The sequence below is a fragment of the Brassica rapa genome, chromosome A06, assembly GCF_000309985.2.
Source record: "Brassica rapa cultivar Chiifu-401-42 chromosome A06, CAAS_Brap_v3.01, whole genome shotgun sequence".
In the NCBI taxonomy this organism is placed as follows: domain Eukaryota; kingdom Viridiplantae; phylum Streptophyta; class Magnoliopsida; order Brassicales; family Brassicaceae; genus Brassica; species Brassica rapa.
Genome location: NC_024800.2, coordinates 16,411,846 through 16,434,430, shown reverse-complemented (window position 1 = coordinate 16,434,430; position 22,585 = coordinate 16,411,846). Strand labels below are relative to the sequence as shown.

The following is a 22,585-nucleotide window of genomic DNA, read 5'->3' as shown; positions in this document are numbered from 1 at the left end:
TATTTGCTCTTACTCCATAAAACTTTGTAGTATATATTTTAAATTATTTTTCACAAACAAAAATGTATATCACAAAATAAAGTTGCACCGTTTATTCATAGATTTAGATTGAAAAGTAAACTATGCAATTATAACAAAAAGTAAAATTAAAATTTTAATAAAATACCATGATATAAATTTCAATTATTCATACTAAAACAATATAGGGTTGGGTCATAAATATTTCTAATTCCAAAATTTTAGCACCCCTTAAAATAAATTTTTAAAAAAATTTGAATTAAGATTTCTATTAAAAAAATTGTTAAAATATTATCCTGCTCTGTTATTGTTTATTTTTATAGTTTGACCTCTGACTGTCTGAATATTCGTTTCCACTTTAATTTTTTTGTACTAAATGGTATAATATATATTTGTAAATTAAAATGTATTAACTAATTGTTAGTATCAATACTATTAAAAGGGAAGGAGTCTTAAAAAATCTACCTATGAAAGTTGTTTGGACCCTTTCATTTATCTCATTATATTTTTGTCTTACCTTAAATATAGACTAACAATATGTTACCATATATTTCTCTAACAATAATTTATTCAATTCCTTTATTTATTCAAATCTCACTCCTAAATCCTAATCACTACTATTATTATATTTACCATTTTGATTTTTAATCGTAAAAGCATTGAAACTAATGTTTTATATTATCTTTTTATCATATAATATATGATTTAAGGCAAGAGAAGTTACACGATATATATGTGTACATTCTAACTTCCTCTTTCCTTTATAATAAAGTAATCATATCATATATAAACTTTCCCACTAAAATCTCATATCATATACTAAACTTTCAACAATCTATAGTTTGATAGATATTTTTATATTTAAAAATGAATTTTCTGAATATTCATGTTACCTTCAGAAAAATGTAGAAATTCATTGGTTCTGTTAAAGTTAACCCGACTTCACGATATCAGTATTGATTATTCACGATTTTGAAAATTATTGGTTTAGATATTATACTTTTATATATTTTCCACTTAAAAACGAATCAATACTATTAAAAGAGAAATAGTCTTAAAAATCTAATATAAAAAAAGTTGTTGGAATCATGTATAATATTTTTTTTGTAATACCATTAATCATTCTAACCATACAATATTTTAATTTTTTTCAACAAATCCTAATATTATTACTTATGATACCTTTACTCAGAAAAATATTTCATCAACCATTTTTTGTACAATAACGTTCCATATATGTTTGGGTATTTAGGATCCTATAAAAAATAGAAATGTCTAAATAATCTAAAAAATATTTGAAACTCCAAACAAATACCCAAAAAATTCAAATACCTAAAAATTCAAAATCTTATTCAAAATCTGATACGATGAACTGAAAAATACCCATTTTTTTAATTTGAAAATTTCCATGAAATAAAAAACGATAATCATAAACCAAAAACTTAAAAAAAGATCCATAATACCGGAAACATATTCAAAATATCTAAAAAATCTGAAAAATACTCGAAACTCTAAACAAATACTCAAAAAATTCAAATACCTAAAAATTCAAAATCTTATTCAAAATTTGACACGATGAACTGAAAAATACCCGATTTTTTTCTTAATTTGAAAATTTACATGAAATCAAAAACAATAATCGTAAACCAAAAACTTAAAAAAATATCCATATCGAAATATCCAAATATACCTAATAAACACAATATATTTATGATCGGGTCTAGAGTAGGACCCAGACTCGAACAAAAGCCTGCAGTTCAAAAAAAACTCAATAGGTTATCTTCTCTGGACCTGAACTAAACCTATATTTTCGGGTTGGTTCGGTTTATTTTTTTTGATACGGATATAATTATCATGCCTAAAAGAAACTTACATAAAAGTGTATATATAAAATCTCAACTAAACTAATTCGTAGTTTATATAACTGTTAAAAAATTATATTTTTCGATATAATAAAATTTTATATTATAATATAATCCAAAAAACCCGCGCTTGAAATCTAGTAACATTTTAAAACTTAACAATTTTATTTATTATTTTGAATAATTATATTGTTGTTATTTTAATCGTTTATTATATCACAGTGCTTCATAAATTATTGGTATAATGTTTTCATATATATAAGTCCAATTAGTTAACTGGACTTATATATATGAAAACATTATACCAATAATTTATGAATAGATTATTTTATATTTTATTTGTATATTATATGAATTGATTACGATATGTGGTTTTTACTTTATTATTTATCACTCATAAATATCAGAAAACATTTAATACGTTAATACAAAATTAAGAAATTTATTGGAAAATCTGTTTTGGTTAAGATTAGATTAATAAATTCTATAATTTAAATTAGGAAAAAAACAAACATACTTAAATATAGGTTCTATAAATATTTCAATGGCATGCCATTGTAAACAAGTGGTAAAACTATGGGTTAATTTAATTTTATACTCCCATTTTAATAGATTAGATTATTACTAATAAATATCAGAAAACATTTAATACATTAATATAAAATATATTAGGAAATCTATTGGAAAATATATTTTGGTTAAGATTCGATTAAAGAAATTTTATAATTTAAATCAAGAAAAGACAAACATAGTTAAATATATGTTCAATAAATATCTCAATGACATGCCATTGTAAATAAGTGGTAAAACTAAGGGTTAATTTAATTTTATACTCCCATTTTAATAGATTAGATAAGAATTTATTGTTCATATACTTTTGTTTGGACTAAAATTGTTGTAGTTTGAAAATATAACTCTTCATTAATTGATTTTTATGATTTATTTAGTTGATAAAATTAAATAAAGTTATTGTTGAAAAGATTAGTCTATGTAATTTGTCTTTCATTGGATTTTTGAATGTTCTATTATTAAAATGAGTAGATCAATCCTTTTAACTCACCTCACACTAGTCAAAATTTGATTCAGTATTTTTATTAACAAAATGAGATAAATCGTTCTTTAAATCGTTTATTAATTTAAATAGTTTATATGTTTGGTGAATATACATGTAATCGTAAGAGCATCTATTAAAAATATGATCCACAATATAATTTTAGTAATTTATATATCTTTTTCTAAGTTAAATATATTGATCTAACTTTTAATATTTTATATTTAATTAATAAAAATTTAAATTCAATTGATACTAATTTAAATATTTTATTTAGGATATTAACTTACCAAAAATTAAGTTTATTTGAAAAATAGTGTTGTTTTATATGCATACTTATTCAAGCTTAATTTTTAATAAATAAAATAATTTATTAACTTATTTAATTATATTTATCATTTATATTTATGACTTTTTTGGAAGACCCAACGTTAAAGAAAATGCAGACCTGATCTGTAAACTAAATTTTAATGCATTACTTTGCTTACAACAGTGAAAAAGGATACCCTAACTTCTATCTTATGTATTACTTTGTACTGAGGCTGTCTACATTATTCCTGTCTTGACGCTTAAGTAACCTTATTGCATGAAACTTATTTTCGTATAAATCTTAGAGCAAGGCTTCCTAACCACAAAACAAGCTGCTTCTTCTTCTTCTCCTATGGATAACCAAGAAGAAGATCCCAAGCAACCTCCAAACAAATTTCCTGATCTAACCGTCTTTGAGCAAGCAAATTCAGAAGTTGCTCTTGCTGCCTCCCAAGCTAATTCCCATTTTCCCCCTCGTATCCATGATTTGGCCTCCTCAAGGTTTTCCATGATGGAAAGTGATGGAGAATCTGAAGATGAAGATGAAGATGAAGACGAAGACGAAGAAGGAAGAAATGATAACTACTACGAGTATTTCGATAGCAATGGGTTTGGAGAAGATGAAGATGAAATCAATGAGTATCTTGAGGACCAAGAAAGCAACTCTTACGTTGAGGAGGATGATTTCCTGGAGGAAGAAGACGAGATTGACCCCGACCAGTTGTCTTACGAGGAACTGATTGCACTTGGAGAATTCATCGGAGTTGAAAAACGTGGCCTGACGCAGATCGAAATCTCCACGTGTCTGAAGCCATCTAGCTACGTATTTTCACATAACAAAAACGAGATTGATCGTTGTGTGGTTTGCCAAATGGAGTTTGAAGAAGGAGAATCTTTGGTCGTACTCCGACTTTGTAACCATCCGTACCACTCTGAATGTATAACCAAATGGCTTCAGACAAAGAAAGTTTGTCCCATTTGCGGCTCTGAACCATCTCACGGATAAAATCTCGGAGATATTTCAATCATCGATTAGAAACACGTCGCCAAAATTCATTCTTCACTTTAAAAAGTTCTATACATTCTTCAGTTGTACTTGTCTCATAATCATACAAACTTCGTCTTGATATCATACATCGCAATTTATACTTTTAGCCTCGTGAATGTTTTTCTATATGTGAAATTTTAGTCTCTAGTTACATTAACCCATTCTATTCATACTTATTTATACTTTTAGCTTTCGTCAATTTTATTTATAATTTAATTTAATGGTTCAACTAAGTATGCCTCAAACAATTAATACCAAACTGTAAATTACAAGAACTTGTCCACAATTTTGCAACAAAAATTATTTTACAAAATTTGCTTGTCAGATAAACAAAACCCAGCACAAAGCTCACCCACCCAATCCAAGTGTAAAATTCAATTGACCAACCTAAGTTCTTTGATTAATTCATCTACATGCCTATCTATTAATATAAAGTAAAGCTTTATTCTTTTTTCCTTTTGCCACCTAAGAAAATAGGGAAAGGAGAGCATTACACGTGTCAATTATTTTGTTCTAACCAGTCAGATTTTTTTTGTCTCCTGCATTGATCCATATTGATTCATATTTGGGCTTTTGGTGTCGGAGGCCCGTAACGTTGTGTCGATGTCGACAGAATCATCCGGATGAAACGCTGTGTTTCCTCCATTAGGTTTAACGCGAGATCATCTTCGCAACTCTAAAGCTCATGGCTATTCGTTTGCGCAGTCGAGATCTTTCATCTTCTTCCTAACAGTACCAGTAACCGATTATCCTCATAAAAACCTCCATTAATCGACATCCACAATCTATATTCAATACGGCTCTTGAGACTGCGAGGTGATTGCGTTTGAATATAAAAAGGTATGAATTTCTGAATTTACAATCATCTCTCATCTATTCTAAAGTTAAAAAGCAAACCAAAAATTCTTAGTTATGGCTAACGCTTTGGTTTTCCTCTCCGATCTACATACTGGCCGCTCTTCCTTCTCCGTCCAAGTTCGCCTGTTCCGTTTCTGGGAGGCCCGGAGTGTACGCCGTGGTGGAGATCACATGGGAGTCGACATGCTCCTGCTTGATTCTCAAGTTATATATTTAGCTCCGCCTTTAGTTTTGGTTTCACCGGTTAAATGATAGATAGATTTCACACCGAGTCCTTTTTCAGCTTCTGGTGATTGATGTTGTAAATATTTGATGTTCACACACTTTCACCTTCTGAAATCACCGGTTCAATGTTTTACACATCTCCGCTTCCTTGAATTTAGATTCTCTTAAGTATTTGATGTTCACACACTTGAATTCCATGTTTGATCAACTCCAACGTAGAAGCTTTCTTTTATAACTGTGTGTATTAATTGTGCTGTGATTTTGCAGCTGAGTGTTGTGATTGATGTTCCTGGAGAGGAAGCATATCATCTCCAACCGAGACTGATTTTGAAAATCATTGTTTCACCTTTTGTTTATTTAATTCATGCAGTACCAGAGAAGTGCAAATATGAAGTAATGTCAACCAAGATTGAGAAACGTCTTGCAAAAGAAGAGATCATCACATGGGCCTCTCTTAAACACGGCAAAGGGCCTACGGTTTTGCCAAAGCCTAATGTCTCAACAGGTTTTTTACACTTTCTTCTTATTTAATTTGAGGTTTAAATCACAGTCTCTTGACATTTGGAACTTTGGTGCAAATGTTTCTATGAGACTGGCTTATCCTTCTTCCATGCGTGTTAAGGACTGGGACAAGCTTGAAGATGAAGTGAAGAAACATGAGAAGAATGAGAAGCCCGAAGGTGACACGGCTTTGAACAAGTTCTTCCGTAAAATTTATTCAAATGCTGATGAGGATATGAGGCGTGAAATGAGCAAATCATTTGTGAGTATCTTCTCTGTAGTCTTTCTTCTCTCATGGAGACTACAAATTTTGTGTCATTTTTTATTGACTCTCTTGCGATTTCTTTTTGTACAATGAAGAAGTGGAATCTAATGGGACAGTGTTCTCAATAGACAGGAAAGAGGTTGGAACTAAGAAAATCGAGAGCACTCCTCCTGATGGTATGTAGCTCAAGAAATGGGAGATCTGATCTGTTGTGATATATGAGTGGACTCGAAACCTTTTTGGTCTTGAGGGTCTTTTTATGGACTACGGTTGTTTCTTTTATCTGTCTCTCCATCTGATTTTTCTTTCTCATGTTACAGTCGTTGGCTAAAGCCAAGTCGTTGAAAAAGGTAAGTGAGAATGGTGTTGTACATCTGAGTTTGTTTGCCTTTACAACATATAGCTATTATGGTTAACCTGTAATCTCTTCTCATGTTTCATAAGCCGTATAAGCTGAAATAAATGAGAAAAGAGTTGGATGGTATAATGCAGGTCACATGAGATTTTGCTAATGCATCCAAAGTTTGTTTGTAACGCCCCGACCCGCCCACGGCTAATGGGCCACCCACGCCCGCTCTCTCGGCCCGTGAGCCCCATCCCGTCTGACGGTCAGTCCGTTAATTTTCTAAAGGCTCGAAATCACTGTTTACTGACCCTGCAATCACCACCCGACCTTTTCCCATGCTTTGGCCTCACTCGCACGCTATCGCGAATCACTTCCCGATAGGTCACCCATCCTTCCACTACTCCGGCTCAAGCACGCTTAACTCTGGAGTTCTTTCAGGATGTGCTCCAGAAAAAGTAAGTCAACTTTGGTGACATAGGTAGCCAAATCAATTATCTTAAGCCTTTTTCATATATCACAACTCGGGATGTTACATTGTTGATCCTAAAAGGAGATTTTGTTGTGCTTGATCTGTAAATATTACTTCTCATGCTTCACATCTGCAGGGCTGGTGGCTAAGGTGGAAAAAAATTGAAAAGGAACTTCAAAAAGGCAAACGGCTTGAACCGTGGAAACGTGTTGTGAAAGCTAGAAGGACGAACCATGGCTATGTAATCAAACACTTTCAGTAATAATATTATAATAAAGGAGTTGACACAAAGATGAATCCCGTATACCATTTATTTTGAATCCATCAGATCTCTTTATTTTTTGTAACTGTAACACCAATTCTTGATTACCGGTTGGGCTGCTTTAATTATCTTTGTTGGATAAATGATCGAAGCATTATCTGAAGGAAAGACAATAAACATTATCAGATCTTCGATACCAACAAAAAAACATATAAGTTGAGAAGGAAATCAAAGAAACATCTACACAGATACACCAAAGAACATAATGCAGACTCAACAATGATCAGATTTAAATAATGAAACTAAATCTGTGAGTAAAAAATACTGTCGTAAATTTAAATAATGAAACTAATTATGACCACCATCATTTATTAAAACTCTATTAAAAAAAATAAGTGAACATGGAATTAACGTGGTAAACGTAGTGGGCACATTATTGCAATAAAATAGCAGCTATAACCACGTGAACAATTAAACTCCTGATGAAACTCAATGTCTGGGGCGTAGCTCGTCGCCATATGCACGATGGCATGTATCCTTTTAAGCTCGGCATCGTTTCTTTCGATATAGTTCTGGATCACTGGGTCTTCCATTTGAAGATCCACATCGATGGGTCTGCAGAGGTCGTACCCCCGAGCCTGTCCTATTGGGTCATCGAACCCTGTTTGATGAAAGGTCCCCGTAGCAGATGGAGTTAGATTTTCGGAGGTCGGATGACTTGGCGTCTGGATTCGAGTTCTTGGCTCCCCAGGTCTTCCCGTACATCTGTTTTGGGATTGGATTGGAGTGCTTCGTGGACCTTGCAGCCCAGTATCTATCTCATCCAATCCGTTGTAGCTTAAGCTTCGGTGGGTCATGCCCTGCTGCGGCGGTCGTTGGAGTTTCTCCCGTGTAGCACCCGGATCGGGCGCTTGGGATCTCTGGGGTGCTAAACAATCCGGTATTTTGGGGATTCAACGTTCCCCTTAACGGGTCAAGCGGTGTTTGGTTTCTTTCTCAAGCGTTCCCGTTCGTCCTGATCCAGTCGGTCAGCGACGGTTCAATAGGCGATCTTTTGGTTGCGAGTGTCATCGATTAACGATGAGACCATTCCTCGAAGCTCGGTCACTTCTTCTCGAGTCTGGGCTAGAGGGTCGGAGATATCGGTCTAGTAGTTTGGGATCAGGTTAGATCGTCGGCAGACTTCCTTTCTCCGTGACGGTTCCAGACTCGGGCTCTGGCTCGTTCAGGGATGGAGATTCGATCTGGAATCAAATTCCGATCAATCGGGGAAAATCGATCTTGACTCGATATTCCGATCGGAGGGATTCGTTGTGTCTGGGTTGTTCTGATCGCTCCATCGGCTCCCGTTGGCCCAGTGGGTAAGGTTTTGGTTCCTGAGTCGGATCCCGTAGGATTGATGTTGTTGCCTCTCGATGTTGTGGTTCCGACGGTTTGATTAGGATCCATAGTCGCGCTTAGGAAACTTAGATCGGTTTCTTAGCAAAGATATTTTTCGTTTATCTTTCCCACAGTCGGCGCCAAAATGTAGATCCTAAAATCTACACTAAGTAGGGAAGATAAATGATGTAAGCAATGATATCTTTAGAACACAACGATGTAATCAGTTTCCAGTAGGCAAAAATGGACTTTTTTGATGAGTATGGATGAATACAATGAATGGATTGAGATCGAATGTTACAAAATGAGATTAATCAGATCAAAGACTAAAACTAGATTAAAACAAGGTCGAAGTGTGGGTGTACCTCTCTCTAGGGTTTTCCACGTCTCCCTTTCTTATGCATTGATCTCTTCTTATAACGGGCTGCTCCCGTCATCTTCGCAACCGTTCCGCGATCTCTGGATCTTTGAAGTCTCCGTCTTGAGCTCGTGTGTTCGCTATGGGCTTTAACTCTTCGTAGCCCATATCCTCGATACTGACCCATTAATGTATTGACCGAAATTGAGTCCAACAAATAGGACCTTTAGCAGATTTTTTAGGAAAATAGGATTTCAATTTCTATAAATACCATAATACCCTTAAAATTAACCAATTAATATGAAATATATTTACAATTATAATTTTTCGTAACTGATTTAATATTCAAAAAGGTAAAAATAAAAATAAAAACAAAAGAGACACATTTAAAGTAAAGGTCTCAGGTTACCCTAATTTCTTTTTTTTATCTTGTCTTCTCCGCCGTTGCTCTTGACTCCATCCATGGCGATTTAGGGTTCTTAGAGTGAATCCTTGTTCTTCATCAGTGTTTTGTCAAACCTTTCGTCTCTAACCTCGTTTTCGTCATCGACCTCTTCGTTCTCACACACAAAACAACGAAATCAAAGTGTTCTTGCTCGACAAGTTTCGTCAGACGGTTCATTACGAAATCGAAGTGGTCTTCCATCAATTTCATCAAACTCTCACGTTTCTTCACACTAGGTATGCGATTTCTTCTATTGATTCTCTTAACCCTAGTTTTTTTAAACCGATTTGTCATTTTTCTTAAACTAAATTAGTTCTATGGGTTGATTAATCAATTTATACACTACGATTAAGTCATGCGCGTTACTGTTTTTGATATGTATTTGTAGAGTATCGATTTAGGTTTTTGGAAAGGGAGAAAATTCGGGTCTTGAAATATTAGACTAGTTGTTGTCCGATTGTAATGTTAAACATGTAGGTATGTCTTTGTTTGTTTGTGCTCTCATTACAATCTTTTTTTTTCTTTAATTATAGGTATGTCTAGTTACCAAAGCAGTTTTTTAAGGAGGGTGAGAAGATCCAAGTGACTCAGATCAATAACAACTGCATGATGGTATGTTATATCAAAAGGTTGGAGGAAGTGAAGAAAGATCGAGTTTTTTCTCAGATTTTTAAGTTGTACGAGAATGGTTTGGGGTACTCTAGCAAATATTGAATATACAAGGAAGTTTTGTTTTGTTAAATACCCAGGATAGATCTACGTATAATACTTAGTATCCGTTTTCTAGCTAAGTAGATGACCATAGTGAGTATTCTATCCACAGTTAGAACATAAAATAAAATATGATTCCACTATTTTGAAAAAAAAAAATTTAAACATGTAAATAGTCATACTTATGTTTCCAATCGCTTTCATATATTTTTTTATTATTATAATTTAGTTTACTATTTTTTCCATTACATAAGGGTGACCTGTCCAAAATAACCTACAATATACAAATTTCTAAAGAGACAAACAAAAGTTCAAAGTGTTCTTTTTTTTTTTCCAATTTTCCTTTTTCTTAAGAGACAATTGGGAAAAAGATAAATTCTCAACTTAGATTTGTCCCAACCGGATTTGTAGAAGATTATTTAGTTAAGTTGGATTTATATTCCTTTAATACCATTATACTCTTCAATTAACCTAATTAATTTTGATTAATCATATTATATTTAAATTTTTATAAAAAAGGGAAAAAAGTAAAAAAAAAAAATCGTGAGAGAGGCAAAACCACTTAAGTTCCGCGTTTTACCCTAATTTCTGGTTTCACTTTACTCCTCTTCTCCATCGAAACCTTCAAGCCATATCAATGGTGATTTAATGTGAGAACCCTTGTTTCTCTGTCTCTAATCCGAAATCATAGAGTTTTTCGTATCTAGTCTCGTTTTTGTCTTCCTTCTCTTTTTCTCAGACACGAATCAACGAATTGGAGATTTGTTCTTCCTCTACGGGTTTCGTCGGACGGTCTTCTTCTTTCTGTACGAGTTTCGTCGGATGTTCCCTTCACACTTTGTATCATCAATTTCATCAAAATCTCACGTTTCTAAACACTAAGTTTGCGATTACATATTTTGATTCTCTTAACCCTAGATTTCTTAAACCCGATTTGTCTTCTTTCTTAAACTAAAATTAGTTATATGGGTTGTTTACTCTTCTTATACACTAAAATTAAGTGATGCATATTATTATTTTTTTGTAAAGGATCGACTTAGGTTCTTTTGTAAGAGGGAAAATTTGACAAAGAGCTTATATTCATGTTACACATGTACACTAGTTGTCTGATTGTAATGTTTGTTGTTCTGTGAAATATGAGAAATAGGTGGAACATAAGTTCTGAAATACACAGATTGTAGAATTAAAAGTATGTTGTAGAACTAAAAGTACGTTTATGTTCTTTCTTTGTTTGTGCTCTCATTACAATTTTTTTTCTTTGATTGTAGGTATTTCTCAGGCGTTACAAAAGCGGCTTACAGCTGCAGGATGGTATGTTATATGAAAAGGTTGGAAGAATGGCTGCCAAAGGAGTTGAATGCGATACTAGTCTCTCACTTAAGGAGTTGGTTGACTGGGAAGATGATGGTGGTTTCTGGAGGAGAGTGGTGAGGAGAAAAGAGGGAATTTGTATCTTATACATGTGGAAGAGGCACAAGAAGGCTGTTAAGAAGTGGAGTATGCTGATCGAATAAGGCTGGTGTATCTTTGCATCATCGTTTGTATGGTTTACGCGAGATATGAGAAGGCTAATATCCCCCTCAAGTACATCAAATTGGTGATGGATCTTGAGAAGGTTTGAAAGTATCCTTGGGGAGTTGCTGCTTTTGACCTTCTCTACGTGTCAATAGCTAAAACACGTGGCAAACTGAAGGAGAAGGTTATGTGATAGTTGGCTTTTCTTACACCTTGCAGATTTGGGCATTGAAAGCGGTACCAAAAATTGGAAAGCTCTGTGGAAGAAAACTGGACAAATGATTTAAGAATGGTCATAGATGCATAAACTGGACCGGAGCTGCAAAGATTTCATACGAGGAGATCATTCGGTTGAAGAACATTTTTGCATCCGAGGTAATTATTCCTATTTAAGATGAATGCATCCGGTTTGAAATGAGTGTTTAAATCTAACTTTGTTTACCGTTCTTGTGTAGGATGACATCTATCCATACATCTCATGGACATGGAATTATGATGTTGTTGAAAATGCTGATTTTCGCAGAAAAGATGAGGTGGAGGATGATAGAATCAAGGTTCTCAAGAGGATGATAATGACTAAGAATGACTTTAATGATCATACTTGGGATTTCAAAGACACACCAGAGTTTTCTTTGGGCTTGATGACAAAGAAGGAGAGGATGATGAAGTAGTTGAGAATAATGAAGAAGCTGGGATTGATGAAGAAGCTGGGAGTGATGAAGACTTTAGAACTCCAAGAGGATCAACGAACATAGGGTCGACAGCTAGAAATGGAATGAACAGGATCCCAGACCGTGGAATGAAAAAAAAAGAATCATAAGGTTCTCTCTACTAGACCACAACATGCACCGTTTAATGAAGATATGAAGGCTTTTGCCGCGCAGTTGTTTCAGCAGAATTTCTTTGTAATGCAAGAGAGGCTACATAAACAGATGGGTGAAAATTTTGAGAAAATTCAGTATGAACTTAAAGATTTACTTAAGGATGCAAGCATTGAAGCTGAGCATGGAGAGATATCGACGAGCAAGCCATCGCCTAGCAAGCTATTGCCGAGGAGGTTCAAACGCTTGGTAAAGAACCCTTAGTCTTCATCACTCTCTGAAATGTTGTTTTGGCTTGTTTATTGTATGGTTTGCATGTATGTTTGTGTTAGTGTTGTCTATGTATCAGCATGGAATGTGATATGTTTTATATTGTCTCGTTTTGGAAGTGTGTTTGGGTTGTAAGTACCTTGTTTGAAATTTATGTAATGGTTGTGAACTTTTTTTATAATTAATCATATGAGCTATGTGTAAGATATTCATGTAATGGACGTTAGTTTATAAGTTTTTTTAATGTATTTCTTATGTATTTTGAATTAACAGGATGTGAATTTGAGTCAAGCAGATGATATCAACGAATGGATATGTACCCAAGGCCTTGAAGGGCTTTCTCAGTCCTCGTACGTACCAGGGTTTGATCCATCGCAGACTAATAAGGACAACGAACCAAATGATTGGTGGACTCCAATGACTACTGTCCAAAACTACCAAAAGTTGAACCAATGCAAGAAACTACAGCTCCAACACCGACAAAGTGGGAGAAATGGTCTAAATAACCAAGCAAGAAACTTGAGTTTAGTGATTCACCAATGGCGGAAGATGGTTCTCCGCAGTCGTCACTGTATTATTTCACCGAAGAATCATGGAATAGATTCACAAAATAGTCTATGAATCAATAGCTCTAAGGATTGTTCATACGGCCTTTAATTTGACCGTAGCTCAGAGGATAATATGTGCTGGAAAATGGCTTGGAGACAAGGTATTGATTTTCTTATACAAGTTTGAATGGTCGTATCTTCGTAACACATTTTTGATGGTGCATTGGTTTATTTTCCTTGTGAATATTTAGGAAATAGATGCAATGATTTATATATGGCGAGAGAATACATATTTGAGGCGTTGGAGTATAAACCGTGTTGCTTTCATTAGCGCCATGTTCTGCCTCCAGATCGAGACTTCATACCGCAAGTTTGTGGTTAACAAAACAGCCTACAAATTGCCCAATCTTCTTCTTGCTTATGGGAGAGAAGAGCTTGCCGCTCATGGGCGCACTGATAAAGTCTGAGGTGTCGATGTTGATCGTCTCTACTTTCCTTTGTTTGTAAATGGTAATAATCATTGTTTCCTTTACACTTCTCCATTTACATATCTATATTTACAAATTTAGTAATGTTCTATGCAGGTAATCACTGGATTTTTATCTGCGTTAACATCATTGAAAAGAAAGTAGAAGTCTTTAATTGCTTGCGGAGAAAGAATAGGAAATCCATAGAGAAATTTGCTGCTAGGATTATTAGGATACTGAAGGCCGCTGGGCCACCTGAAAACAAGAAGAAACTACTCCTCTCATAATATTCGATCATAGAGGTACATATGAAGTCCATATTGAACAAGTCTTGTGCTGATTGCAGGGTATACACACTCAAACACTTGGAATGGCACCTGCATGGTATCGACCTCAGTTTAGGGGATGGCAAAATTATCCTGGTTTGCCGACAGAAGATTGCTTTAGATATATGGAAGGTTGCACATGATCCCATTTTAATCCAGCTTATGGCACAACATGTGCCTTCGGAGTATGAGACTTCTGATGTCTTTGACATCGAAGAAGACTTTCGTGTGTTTGGTTAATATTGTGACAATAATCTAGTTTGATTTTTCTAAGAGTTATGTGACAAAACACTTGTTTAGTTTTCTAGGAATTTGTGGTTTTCTTTTGCATGAAAGATTTGCTATAATCAATCTTTACCCTAAACTACTAAACATGATGTTACTACATCATAAACCCCAAACAAACCCTAGCTAGAGAAGCAAAATCCCAAAAAAAATGACTAAACCCTAAACAAACCCTAATTGAACCCTAAACGCACCATGTACATAAGAACCTTATACTTTAAACTCTTATCATTTGTGATGACAATGACATGTATTTGTGATAGTCACTAATTATGTACATTTGTCTTCATTTTTGCTTCATGTATTTACACTATTTTAGAGGATTTGAGGTGAAAGTACAAACGTCTAGTAGTAGGTCTTACAAGATTATTTGTGAAATTTTATTGATCTACCTTAGGTACAATACATGTTATATGGGTATTTGAACGTCGTTGTTTTTGTTTATTTTTTTACTTAATCCCTTTTCTTCCTCATTCTTTCACGACAGAGAGAAACCCAAGAGAGAAACTTGGAGATCAACTCAATCATTCCTTCGGTCAATTCTTCGTCTGATACAAGATACCAACTCGCCAAAAAACGCAGAATTCCCACAAGATGCAATTGCGGTGAGGCAGCGGCTCTTTTCACTTCAAAAATAATTAAAAATCCGGGAAGATAATTTCATAGTTGTCCGATGGGAGTTGAGAAGGTCAGTCATATAATCATATAACCTTGTCTTTGTTTCAATTTTACTTTTTGTTGGATGTTAATGATGAAAGATAAAACCCACTTGTTCAAATGGACTGGTCAGTTGTTGAGGAAATTGAGGACTTGCATGAACTGGTTGACGTGCTGCTCATTGACAATTCCCAGTTTCAGAATTCAATGAGAGCTTGTGAGACATTGCTAAAACTCCATGAGAATAGAACTGAAGAGATGGCAAATGCAATTGCATGTTGTGAAGAGAAGACCATCGAATGCATTAGAGAATTAATGATCATAAAAGCTTTGTTTGTGTGTTGTTTGGTGATAGTCTGCATGTACCTTACCTATGCATGATGGTCATAGTCTGCCTCAGTTGGTTGTTCTGTTTTTTCCAATGAAGTGTAAGACTATGTTTCTTGGTGATTATCATCGAGTAGAACAAAAAATGTTACAAAAACAAACTATCAAATACCAAGATCAATTTGATTCAAGAATGTTGCAAATACAAGATTGTCAAATAGTTTTTGAACACAGAATACCAATAGAGTAATAAGAAAATAACAGAGAACAAAGAACATAGAACACACACAACACACTAAATAGGTATATCACATGTTCCTCTCTTGTGTCCTTTCATACCACACTGGCTGCACTTGTGCTTTTTGTTCTTACTTGATCTTTGAGAAGATCTAATATTGTCTTGTACTGTTTCATACCTTCTCTTTCCTGGTCTACCAACACACTTTCTTGTCTCCGGTTGTAAAACCTTCGCAAGTTTAACCCAACTGGGACATGCCATTCAGACTCTGGAGATGTTATTGGGTTAATGGATTCTGCATAGGCAGTTCTCCATGTTGCAGTGGTATAGACGCCATCAGTAAATCTATGTACTTCCATATATGTGTCAAAAAAACAGAGACCTAATAATGTCTATATGCTGCTAAATACCGAATTAAATAGGTGCCAAGATAATGTGTTTATACTCCATACCTCGTGAATAAATTGCAGGAATGGCATCCTGCATGGTATTTTTCCTGAAATCCTTTTGCCTTCACAATTTTCCTATCAATCTTTTCTCCACCTGAACCGTTAAATGATCAATATGCTTCGAGCTTAACATGCCACACTCGTAGAACCATCGGGTTAACATTTCTCTTATACTATCTAGCAAATGAATAAATGGACATTGTCTAGGTGATCTTAGAACTGTATTTATCGACTATGCAGGGTTAGTGGTCCTAATGTCATACCTGGATCGAAGGACGAGAGAACGAGCCCATTTTCTCACATCAGCCTCTTGTTGATATCTTCCAAGTGCATGACTTATATCAACAATTTCGGTGAAATGTTCCTGAAATTCAGTGAACCTATATGCCCGTAAAGCCTTTTCGACCAAGGCAGTCAATCCATTTGTCTTGAAAAATTTAACCACATTGGTAAATAAGTGGTGAATGTAAATTTCATGTCATGATTGAGGGTGGACAGTCCCAATCGCTTTAGCAATTGACGCATTTCTATCTGACACAAAAGCTAAGCCTTTACTATCAGCAATAACCACATTCAGCTGTCTAAAGAACGACTTCCATGAATCTTCATTCTCTAAATTAATAACTCCAAATGCAATCAGATACATATTAGAATTACCATCTATAGCTGTAGCAACAAGTAGAACTCCTTCGTATTTAGTTTTCATAAAAGTTTCATCAACAGCAATCACCCTACGCATTGCACTACATAATCCTCTAACTGATTTTCCAAACGACAGAAATAGATACATGAATCTCCCATCCTTATTAGTATTTAATGTATCGGCTTTAAATTTAGAATATAAAATAAAAGATTCAAATATTAAGAAATGGTGGTAAAGACGAGAGAAAGGAAAAGATGAGAAAAAGATGTTTGAGGATGAAAAAAAGAGTAATTCAAAAAGAATGCAAAGGAAAAAATGCAATGAGTTTCTATGAAAATTTCAATTTCTCCATCAAATTGAGTAAGTTTTAAAACCAAAGTTGTATTATGAAAAGAAAAAAGAATGAATTGTTTTCTTACAGAAAAAATTGTAGGTGAAAAAAATAATAAGAGGAAAGAGGGTGTAGGAAGAAAGAAGTGGGGTATGAGGAAGAGCCAACACCTTCCCTACCCCCACATCTCATCGTGTAATCTTGAAATGACCCATCTAAAAATTATTTTAGTTTTGAATTTTTTTTACTGCAAAAGATTAAGCTAATTACCTTAATGCCCTTAACCCTACTGTATACAACAATTGACTCTGATTTTCTTATTCTCTTCTTTTCTTCTTCTCTTTCTCTTCTCTCTGCGGTGGCGTCTCTCTCTTTCCCCAACTCCTTTCTATCTAGAAACTGTTCTTCTGTTTCTTTTTTCTTCTTCAATCCTTCGTAAAACTTATCCATAGCCACTCAATCTGATGAAAGAATTGAAGAAAACGGTGAAGAAGATGAAGGAATTGAAGGTGATAGAAACAACATCAATGGCGATTATTCCTATGGTTCAACATATGCACTTCAAAACTCCTTCTTCTAGCGCTTCACATCAATGGTGATTCTTCCTCTTCTCGAGTTTTTATTGTCCTCATGTTTTCGATTTAGGGTTCTAAATTATGATTAAGGGTTTTGTATGATTAGGGTTCTTCTTGTTCTCTATAGATCTGGATTTTTTATGATTTTGGGATTTTATTGTTCTTGTTCCCCCTTTGCAAAGTATGTTTCGTGTTTTTTATTTATTTTCTTCAGATCTGGATCCAGTATAACTCTGTATTACTAACTCAGTCGAATTTGGTATAACTAACTCAGTACTACTTGGTATTATGCAGTATAACTAGTAGAACTTAGTCAAACTCGGTATAACTAACTTAGTAGTAGTACTAGTAGTACTTAGTAGTACTTAGTAGTACTTAGTAGTACTAGTAGTACTTAGTAGTACTTAGTAGTAGTAGTAGTACTCAGTATAATCGGTATAACTCGGTATAACTACACTTGGTAGTACTCATTATAACTAATTATAATCTGGTATAACTACACTCAGTAGTACTAAGTATAACTCAGTATGACTCGGTATAACTACATTCAGTAGTACTCGGTATAACTCAGTATAACTTAACATTAATATTACCCAGTAAAACGAAGTATAACTCAGTACAACTAAGTAAAACTATACAGTATAATGCAGTATCCAAAATTTGAAAATTTTAAAAATTTGAAAATATAAAAATTTATTGAAATTTGAATTTCGAATTTTTTCTGATTTAAATTAATAATTTTGAAAATACAAAGGGTAAAATCGGATATTCATGTTTCATTAAAGCAATAGGGGTATAGGAGATTTAAGAGGCCCATAGGAGATTGGCTCTACCACAAGTGGGGGGCAATAGAGAAGTTGGCTCGAGGAAGAAGAGGTGAGGTAGGAGAAAAAAATTGTTAGAGAAGAAGGGAAGAATCATAGGTGGAAAAGAAAGAGAGTACGAAGAGAAGGAAAGAAGGTGTAAGAAGAAAGAGGTGTGGTATGAAGAAGAGGTGAGGTAGGAGGAAATAAATTGTTAAAGGAGAGAGGAAGAATCATAGGTGGAACCGTGAAAGAGAAAGAGAGTACGAAGAGAGAGAGAGAGAGTGAAAGTAAGAATAGGAAACTCATGGCACACAATCTATAATAATTTACACTTCCATTAAATCAAGTGCAGTTTCGTAATTTTGGTTAGGTTTGAGGGTATTAAGCTAAATGTCTCTTAATATAAATGACCAAAATTATTTACGTAAAATTATTTCTATAAATGCTTAAAAAACATATACCAAGTGTGTATAATAAAATCAAAATAAATGTGAATAAAGAATAAATGATTTTGGTTTCTAGTTACAAACGACTATAAATCTAAAACTAAGCAAGAAATATCATTTATGATAACTCTTAAAAATCAAAATCAATTGATTATGCTTTGTATTTGGTTGAACCGGGTTTTGTGATTAATCCAAGTCATCGATTTTGTATGGGTTTTGGCTGTTTAAATCAAATCTGAGTTTTAATCGAAGCCGGACTTGGTTTAGTTAATTGTTCAACTGGTCCGGTTATCAAAACACTGGGCTCACTAAAAGCATGTTCTCCCAAATAAACCGCGTTACATAGTAAGTCGATCCTTCTAAAGTCAATTAACTGTTACCATTTCTACCCGTGGATTAAAAATCTAATCTCTTCTTTTCTCGAAATAGCACGCGCCTATTTTGATGTTGCAACCGGCTATATTCGGTAACAAATTTATTTTCCTTTTAAAAGAATTTACTAACTTTTCTGTTCTTTTCTTGACTGTATATAAATTCGAAAAGTATTCTGCGTTCCTAACAAATTTCAGGAGCTCAAGCCTCTGAATTCGTTTGACCTCACAACCAGAATTTTCTCGAGAAAACGTACCCAGAAGTAAGCTTTCTCCATCTCTCTTTCTGCATCTCATAGTTTTGATTTTTCACCATTTTATTATCATGTTTTTATAGCTTTCCTAGAAGAAATGGAGGTAAATGTAGCCACATCCACGCCTTTTCATTGGTCAGGACGCCATGCGGCAATGCCTAAGTGTCAGTCTTTGTCACAAACCATAAACTCCTCAAAACGTCGCCGTTATTGTAGAAGAGATGTATATACATCTGTAGTAGGAGGAGGAGGAGGATCTTTATCATGCCAAACTAGATTGAACCCTTCGACTTTTCTTGGAACCGAATCTGGGAAAGTTCACTGGTCCAAATCATGTGAGCTTTTGAAATTCACAAAGAACAGAACAGGCATGCAGAAACATTATCCTTTACGTAGAGTTTGCAGTGCGAGCTTCAGTTTCTTCTCAGACCAAGATTTCTCCACCAAGATGCAAGAATTAGCATTACAGTTCAAGATCGCAGGCGAAGAAGAAGACCTAGAGAGAAATAAGCACCAATCAGAAAGAATCCACGACAAGGTAAAGCTACTACAGGAGTCTGTTCCAGGTTTAGCTTTGTTGGAGGCTCCAGGGATAGAGATGGTTAACCATTCTAGCATTAAACGGAAAGCAAACAGTGTTGATTTACCCCTCTCCCTTAGAATGATTAAGAGGAAGCTACAAGAACAAGCTCTCAAAGAAGCTAGCGAATCTAATAGCTCTTCTATCTACAAAGCTTTCTCTTCTATGGTCTTCATGATCGATGAGCTCCATAGCTTTGTGTTGCAGACTAAGGAGACTATCTTCTACGAAGAAGACCTACAAGGTGTTGTTAAGAAGGATATGCACGCTTCATTTCTGTGGATTTTCCAAAGCGTCTTCTCTCAAACCCCTACTTTGATGGTATATGTGATGATCCTGTTGGCGAATTTCACTGTGCATTCAGTTGCATCAAATCTAGCTATACCAGCATCACCCGTTACTAAAGGCCAAGATCAGATGCATCAAAGGTTTGAGTCTACATTATTAGGTCATGTAGTAAGTGGCCATTTTGATAAGATCTCCCGCTTACAAGAGATAAGAGAAGATGAGCTGAGTCTGTGGAATTCAATAGTGGAAGAAGCTGATCAAATGCAAGACTCCCCTGTGGTTCGTGACATGAGACTGAATGAAAGGACTGAATTGGACGATTATGCTAGGACAGAGTCTTTATATGAGATAAGTTTGGTTCAAGAACCAAACAACCATTTACTCTTAGCTAACTACGCTCAGTTCCTTTACCTCATCTCTCAAGACTACGACAGGTGATATGTCCTTTACCTATTCCTGCATTTAACATTCAATAATTATAAATATGTCCTAGTGTGTAAAGTATAACCTTGTGGTGCTTGACTCATTGAGGATTAAAATGTGTGTATATACCTTAAACATAGCATAAGTAACTTAAAAATGATGTTTTCTTTTGGATGTCCCAGAGTGGAGAAATGCTTCAAGAAAGCCATTGAGTCAGAAGAAGTAGACGCGGAAACATACAGCAAATATGCAGTCTTTCAATGGAAAGTTCTGAACGATCTATGGGCGGCTGAGGAGAATTTTCTAGAAGCCATATCAGCAGACCCTACAAACTCTTTCTACGCTGCTAACTACGCTAATTTCCTCTGGCAAACCGGTGGCGAGGAAACGTGTTACCCCCTCGAATCTTCTGATTCTCCTCAGTAATTCGCTTGAGACGCTAGAAACCAGAGAATGGCAATGTGAATGGTGGGGATTTGTTAGTAGAGATTTGCAGTAACAGACAACGGCAAGACTTAGGTAGAGGAAAAAAGAAACATGAAAATTGTAAGTAGTGTTTGTGACAGAAACATTACTTCTATTTTTGTCCCATGCTTTTGCCTTTGTTATCACTTAGAAGTCAATTAGCACATGATGTAGATTCAAACCTAACACTTACGATTGTGCTTTTTGGTGAAATAGTAACTGAGCATATTTCTAACTTCTGTAATTTAACGAGGCCACAATTGATATAGGATTCATACGTATTAACTCACTGACAGAACAAGAAAATGTTAAATCCAAGGTATGTTATTGATAAAGAACATTACTCTGTATAACATGAAAGTACTTTCTTTATTATCCTCTCAGTACTCAATACAAGTACTAAGCCTAAATCTCATAAGAGATTCCCAATTACAACTCATCAAATGGCCAAAGTTTACAAATGACTCAACTACAGTCTTTATACTCGATACTTCACTCTACACTTCATAACGACCATAACCGATTCTGTTATAGTCACATCTTCTTATCAAGATACGTAGATCTTCTTATCAAGATACTCAGATCAGTCTACCAGCTGATCCGCAGCTCCATGTTGGGGTTAAAAACGGTTACGACGGAATTACCACCCGAAAATCCTCGGAGATCGTATTTCCGAAAGAGATAGTAAAAAGAAGGATATAACTTTCGTAAAATATAACCAATACAAAGTTTTTACGAAGAAGTATCCTTGAAGATTCAAACCAAACAAAACAAGCTCGGTCGTTGCGTAATTACTGCGCATACACGCCGTCCGGTCGCTACGTAGCAACCAAGTCCGGGCCGATATCGGCCGCTGCATAGCGACCGAACGTCCGACCCACTCGGTCGCTACGTAGCGACTGAGCGCTCGTCCCGCTCGGTCGCTACGTAGCGACCAAGCGTTCGTCCCGCTCGGTCGCTATGTAGCGACCAAGCGTTCGTCCCGCTCGGTCGCTACGTAGCGACCGAGCGATCATCCCGCTCGGTCGCTACGTAGCGACCGAGTGCTCGTCCCGCTCGGTCGCTACGTAGCGACCGAGCTCGAGCCGAGCGCAGCGACCGAGCGGGACGAGCGCTCGGTCGCTACGTAGCGACCGAGCTCGAGCCGAAGCTTGGTCGCTACGTAGCGACCGAACGCTCGTCCTGCTCGGTCGCTACGTAGCGACCGAACGCTCGTCCCGCTCGGTCGCTACGTAGCGACCGAGCGCTCGTTCCGCTCGGTCGCTATGTAGCGACCGGGCTCGAGCCGAAGTTCGGTCGCTGTGTAGCGATTGAACTCTTCCGAACATCGATACGACACCAATCCATGCATTCTCGTCAAACCTTCGAATGCTATCTCCCGAAGACCGTAGC

The 22,585-nt window shown here is 35.5% G+C and overlaps 2 protein-coding genes across 13 annotated transcripts; both read left to right on the top strand.

Moving 5' to 3' along the window:
- The first annotated feature begins 1,620 nt into the window (after positions 1 to 1,620).
- On the top strand, positions 1,621 to 7,475 carry LOC103873588 (protein SGT1 homolog A). Of its 11 annotated transcripts, none has more exons than XM_033274110.1 (6): positions 4,245 to 5,128; positions 5,265 to 5,350; positions 5,742 to 6,134; positions 6,266 to 6,313; positions 6,458 to 6,487; positions 7,089 to 7,475. In XM_033274110.1, the coding sequence occupies exons 3-6, from the start codon at positions 5,865 to 5,867 to the stop codon at positions 7,212 to 7,214; spliced, it is 474 nt and encodes a 157-aa protein (XP_033130001.1). In that variant the 5' UTR covers positions 4,245 to 5,128; positions 5,265 to 5,350; positions 5,742 to 5,864; the 3' UTR covers positions 7,215 to 7,475. The 11 variants fall into 11 exon arrangements, with proteins under 11 accessions (XP_033129998.1, XP_033129995.1, XP_033129994.1 ...); XM_033274112.1 differs by having other exon boundaries at positions 4,245 to 5,350; positions 5,742 to 5,876; positions 5,963 to 6,134; XM_033274111.1 differs by adding an exon at positions 6,582 to 6,659 and having other exon boundaries at positions 4,245 to 5,350.
- Positions 7,476 to 17,603: 10,128 nt separating this feature from the next.
- Positions 17,604 to 21,799, top strand: LOC103873589. 2 transcript variants are annotated; one of them, XM_009151991.3, is made up of 3 exons: positions 17,604 to 19,446; positions 19,521 to 20,739; positions 20,911 to 21,799. In XM_009151991.3, the coding sequence occupies exons 2-3, from the start codon at positions 19,535 to 19,537 to the stop codon at positions 21,152 to 21,154; spliced, it is 1,449 nt and encodes a 482-aa protein (XP_009150239.1). In that variant the 5' UTR covers positions 17,604 to 19,446; positions 19,521 to 19,534; the 3' UTR covers positions 21,155 to 21,799. The 2 variants fall into 2 exon arrangements, with proteins under 2 accessions (XP_009150239.1, XP_033129955.1); XM_033274064.1 differs by having other exon boundaries at positions 17,604 to 20,739.
- Positions 21,800 to 22,585: the final 786 nt, after the last annotated feature.